At 38.7% G+C, this 5,426-nt stretch overlaps 1 protein-coding gene and 1 pseudogene across 1 annotated transcript in view; one reads left to right on the top strand and one right to left on the bottom strand.

Moving 5' to 3' along the window:
- LOC140969609 (cellulose synthase-like protein G3) overlaps positions 1–2,103 on the top strand; it is a 6,484-nt gene extending 4,381 nt beyond the window's left edge. The window contains exons 3-7 of the mRNA XM_073431008.1: positions 1–84; positions 169–381; positions 458–544; positions 869–1,216; positions 1,550–2,103. Coding sequence (XP_073287109.1) covers positions 1–84; positions 169–381; positions 458–544; positions 869–1,216; positions 1,550–2,014 — 1,197 coding nt within the window. The 3' untranslated portion in view covers positions 2,015–2,103. The remainder of the gene's footprint in view (positions 85–168; positions 382–457; positions 545–868; positions 1,217–1,549) is intronic.
- Positions 2,104–2,319: 216 nt separating this feature from the next.
- Positions 2,320–3,910, bottom strand: LOC140969656 (protein PSK SIMULATOR 3-like; annotated as a pseudogene).
- Between the last annotated feature and the right edge of the window lie 1,516 nt (positions 3,911–5,426).

The following is a 5,426-nucleotide window of genomic DNA, read 5'->3' as shown; positions in this document are numbered from 1 at the left end:
AAAATGCCACTTCTGGTTTACTTGTCTCGAGAGAAGAGACAATCCTATCCTCATCGCTTTAAAGCTGGTGCCCTCAATGCTCTTGTGAGTATATTTTGCTTTCCATCCTATGTTCTTATAGTTTCTACAAAATTCTCCATGCGTTAATAATACATACATGTTTCGTAGCTTCGAGTTTCCGGGATAATGAGCAATGCACCCTACGCTTTAGTCTTGGATTGTGACATGTACTGCAATGATCCTACCTCAGCTAAGCAAGCAATGTGCTTTCATCTTGATCCCAAATTATCTCCCTCCCTCTCCTACGCACAGTTTCCTCAGATCTTCTTCAATGTTAGTAAAAACGACATTTATGATGGCCAAGCAAGGGCAGCTTACAAGGTACATAATTCCTTATTTATTTGTTTTCTTGGTATTTTCTAGCTGGCCTCAAGATACCTTTTCTGTTACTTCTAAGNGGGAAATTTTATCAGATTCAACAGTACACGAAGCCAAAAAGCTCGCCTCTTGCACTTATGAACTGAATACTGGATGGGGGAAAGAAGTAAGTTCTCTTTCTTTAGGTTTTGTTGAAATGCCTCATTGTGGAAGATTTGGTGTGACTCAGTTCATGTCTAGTCCAAATGGGATGTCTTATGCAAGGGGTTGCATAATTCTAAATTTGGATTGCATAAATACTCAGTTTAGTTTTAACACAGTGAAAAATGCTCTCGATTGAGCACTCAACCAATTTTCTCAGACACAAAATCAAACTAGTGAATGGTGGCACTCATAGTTGGATCGAATATTTGCCTCTACATTCTTCCCAAAAATTTCTCTTTTTCGCCAAAGCGAACTACTAATAATTTCTAAATCTTGATATTCTCAGATTGGCTATTCGTATGAATGTTTGCTGGAGAGCACATTCACTGGTTATCTCATGCACTGCAAAGGGTGGAAATCAGTTTATCTATACCCAAACAGGCCTTGTTTCTTGGGCTGCACAACTATCGACATGAAGGATGCCTTGATTCAGCTCATGAAATGGGCTTCAGGGTTGGTTCAAGTCGGGCTCTCGAGGTTTAGCCCGCTCACTTATGGCATGTCGAGAATGTCGATCCTGCAAAGCATGTGCTACGCATACTTCGCGCTCTCGCACTTTTTCTCCGTTGCTTGCTTGTTGTATGGCACAGTTCCTCAACTATGCTTCCTTGCTGGTGTTCCTTTGTACCCAAAGGTAATTACCCTTTCCATCTATTTCTATCCAGTCTCTCAACCCCTTCCCATGTTAAAAAGTTATAAATTATATGAGTAGTTTCTTAAAATATTCATGTTTTGCATCATCTATTACAAAGTGCGCCACTTTCTTTTTTTATCAGGGTATAGTTGGGTATGAAGAGTTTGTTTTCTTCTCTCTTTTTTTCTAAGAAGACTTCATTTCGTCAGGCTTTATGCATATCCTCTCTGTTCTTGAGGAACTTGTCCATGAGTGGAGGGTGCGACATTAACACCATAATAACACAATCACTCTTATTAATTCATCTCATGTTATTTTCATCATTTATTCCAGGTGACGAATCCTTGGTTTGCAGCATTTGCAACAGTGTTCCTATCCTCTCTTGCCCAGCATTTATACGAAGTCCTCTCCAGTGGCAGCTCCAAAAGGACAATGTGGAACGAAGAGCGAATTTGGATGATAAAATCAGTGACAGCCTGCCTGTTTGGATGCCTAGACGTGCTGATGAAATACATTGGCCTGGCCAGAGCAAATTTCAGGCTCACCAACAAATCTGTGGAGAAAGAAAAGCTGGAGAAATATGAGAAAGGGGAGTTCGATTTTCAGGGCGCCAAGATGTTCATGATACCATTGACAATGCTGGTACTGCTGAATTTGGGATGTTTTGTTGGGGGCATGAAAGGTTTGATTAATAAAGGGAATGTTGCGGAGATGCTTGGACAGGGTTTGCTTTCTTCGTATATTCTTGTTCTCAGTCGACCAATCTTGGAGGGATTGATACCAAAAGTTGGGAAGTGATTTGTGTTTCTATATTTGGAGATTTTAAACGAGAATGTCGATCGTCAGCCTAATGTAACAATTCCAATGAAAAAATGCAGTATTTATTATATCTTCTTTAATGTGTTGTGTGGTATTACCGAGTGTAGGCAAAATGCACTAGTGAATCGGAAAACCTCTGGTTGTCTGCTTCCTTATTTGCAGTCTCTGGGTTGAAATTACATGTCGCTATTATTAGAAAACTAAGTAGCAGAAACTAACTGATAACACCGTGCCTAAAAAGAGAACTTGCTGCATAAAGTCATGCTATGGAATGGCACACAGTATAAAATATAACAAATTCAATTCCCATAATTTCGAAGCCAAAGGTGTCCAATCAAATACATAAATCAAATGTCATACAATCTTCAAATTCCAAAGCTCTAATATTCACATACAGAAGAAATACCATCTAGGTTGTTATCAGAGGTAGAAAGTTACGGATTTTACTATGTTACATCCGGTGATACACATTGAATCTTCTGTAGTATTGCTGCCCCACTCGATGTGTATCACCTAGTGTAGCACAAAAAATCCGAATGTTTAGAATCTTAACCACCACCATGTCCTCAACGCCCATGTTATAAAATCAAGAATGAAACGATGGGCCAACCCTTGATTGCCGCTCCATGCAGTCTTCAAAATCAAAACTACTAGCACAATCCAGCAACGCATTTTGTTGCTGCTCGTACCGACACATATAATTTAAACCGAAGAGTAACTCGCAGATAGCTGCTTCTGTCTTCTCACGATCAGCAAAATACAATGTCTGTAGCAAAAGAACATTAGTCCTTGTGACAATTTGATGTTGTTCGAAATTGCGCTCACTCTGCCACCTGATCATGCTATGTGCCAGCGGGGCAAGCCAATTAAGCATTGCATCAAGAATGTCCCTCCAATCATGTGCCAGAGGTGCATCGTAAATAGCCAAATGTTTAACATAAGACTTCAATTTAGTCTTCAAGTTTTTTCTTAGGCTCGTTGGGAGCATCTTATATAAATCATCTCTAGCTTCTTCGCCAACCAAATGTGGGTAGCGAAGCAGTTTCTCTATGAAAATTAAAACATTGGCATAATGCAAAGCTAAAGCAGAGCCTCCGACGGTGCTAGGAGGGGCATACACCACAGTAACTTACTCCTCAGCCCAAACCTCTTACTATTGACCAGATTGCCTTTGAACTTCCTCCGGTCTCTGCTGGAAGGACCCCATTGATGCGGTGAACAAAGCATCCTGAACAATTGGGATGCTCGCTTGCCACACCACTTGCACTAAAACAACCTGAAATTTGGCTACTTTTATCGCCATAAATGGCAGCATCATCATCATCCACTTTAGATGCGGAACTGCTCAAACTTAAGCATTCCATGAACATCCTCCCTGGACTCATACCACATGGAAGGTTGAAATCTTCATGACTGAATAAACCTCGTTCACCTTTCTGCGATCCCAAATTTGGTCTAAAGCTTGCAGGCCTCCGCTCCAACCTCTCTTCTACATTAGACCTAGCGAGATTATAACAATTACACTTGGTTGAAGTGGACTTTATCAAACTAGCATCTCCTTGAACTTCCCTAAGTACATCCAAGTGACTGGATCTCCGCCCAGAATCTTTTGTGACAGGTCCCAAAGTCCAGCTTAAACCAACTTGTGATCTGAAAACCAACAGATTAGAAGCATCACTCTTCGGAAGGCCGTCGCCAAAGACAATACGAATCCGTGCACAAAATGTACAAACGGTCCTTGCTAACAGCTCCACAACCTTGTCATATGTCCGATTCCACAGCGAAACTTCCTTCAAATGCTTCACATCTTGTTTCTGCCATGTCAACTTCTGTTCAAAAACTTTCCTACTCTCCTCATGCTGGTTCTGCTCAAACTTCTTTGTGGCCTCCAGCTCATTCATAACCTCCATTTCACTATACAAACTCACCCATAAGGATTTAGGAAGTTTGGAGCTATTAAACATGCTCCTCACCATGTCCAATAATATTCGATTTCTTCTCTCAGTTACGTCATTTTGTTCAGGAGAACCAGACATAGTATATTGGGCAACAATCACATGTTCTTGGAGAAATTTCGCAAACGAACCAGGTGCCTGTCCATTCTCAGTGTATCGACCGTAATATTCTCCACCTCTATCAGTTTTCAAGATCTTAATCTGTTTTCCACATTGCTTCTCTACTTCAGCCTTAAAAACCTTAAAAGCTTCAAGTGCTTCGTTTTTGTTATGAAGCATGTAGATATACATGTGTCGTGAGTAATCATCAATGAAAAAGATGAAGTATTTTGGACTTCGCATGTCCATATCTAGACAACAAATATCTGAATGTATGATTTCTAATATTTCTATATTCTTCTTGGCACCCTTTTTAGACTTATTAGTCTATTTTCCCTTCTGCAGCCCACACATGTCTCAAAATTAGTAAAATCTAAAGTACTAAGTACTCCATCATTCACTAATCTTTTAATTCTCTCTATGGACATGTGTCTCAATCTCCTGTGCCACAATATAGAAGAATCTTCATTTATAACACATCTTTTAATACCTATCTGAACATGAAATGTGGTGTTATTATTTTGTAAAGAAATAGAGAAAAGACCATCAATCATTGTACCATTTCCAACAATATTTGATTTATAAAATAAATTTACTAATTTATTCATAAACTGAAATGAATAAGCAAGGGATACAAGATTTGAAACCGAAATTAAATTTTTAGAAAAACTAAGAACATAAAATGTTTTTTCCAATTTTAAAGTAAAACCACTATCCAATATAAGGTATCAAGTCCCAATAGCCTCCACATGCGAAGACATCTTGTTTTTTGAATAGATGTTCCGCTCATTTCGTTGAGGTTTCTTTAAGCTTTCCATACCCTGCAATGTATTTGTAACATGGATTGTAGAACCAAAATCAATCCATCATGTGCTATAAATCATATCATACCATATTAGATTCATAACACACAAATGAAATATGAATACCTTTCTTTTCAAGTCAGTCCTTAAATTTATTGCAATCATTCTTCATGTATCCCGTCTTTTTATAGAATAAACACTTGAATTCTTTCTTAATGTCAGGTTGGGGTGGAATTATTCTTTTTCCTTTTCCCTTGACTTTGGCTTGCTTCTTATACTTTCCTTATGTAGTCATAAAAACATTATCACTTGTTTCCATTAACAACCTTCCTTCCTCTTGAACACAGATGGTCATTAATTCATTTATTGACCACTTATCTTTATGTGTGTTGTAGGAAATTTTGAAGGGCTCATATTGTTGTGGAAGAATGCATAAAATGTAGTGCACAAAAAAAAATTCAGACATTTTCACTTCAAGTGTCCTTAGTTGAGCCGCTATGTCCCGCATTTTCATGATGTGCTCTCGCACACCTC

The sequence above is a fragment of the Primulina huaijiensis genome, unplaced genomic scaffold (genome assembly GCF_012295235.1).
Source record: "Primulina huaijiensis isolate GDHJ02 unplaced genomic scaffold, ASM1229523v2 scaffold42415, whole genome shotgun sequence".
In the NCBI taxonomy this organism is placed as follows: domain Eukaryota; kingdom Viridiplantae; phylum Streptophyta; class Magnoliopsida; order Lamiales; family Gesneriaceae; genus Primulina; species Primulina huaijiensis.
Note: the sequence above shows the minus strand (reverse complement) of the source record. Positions and strands in the feature narration are given on the sequence as shown.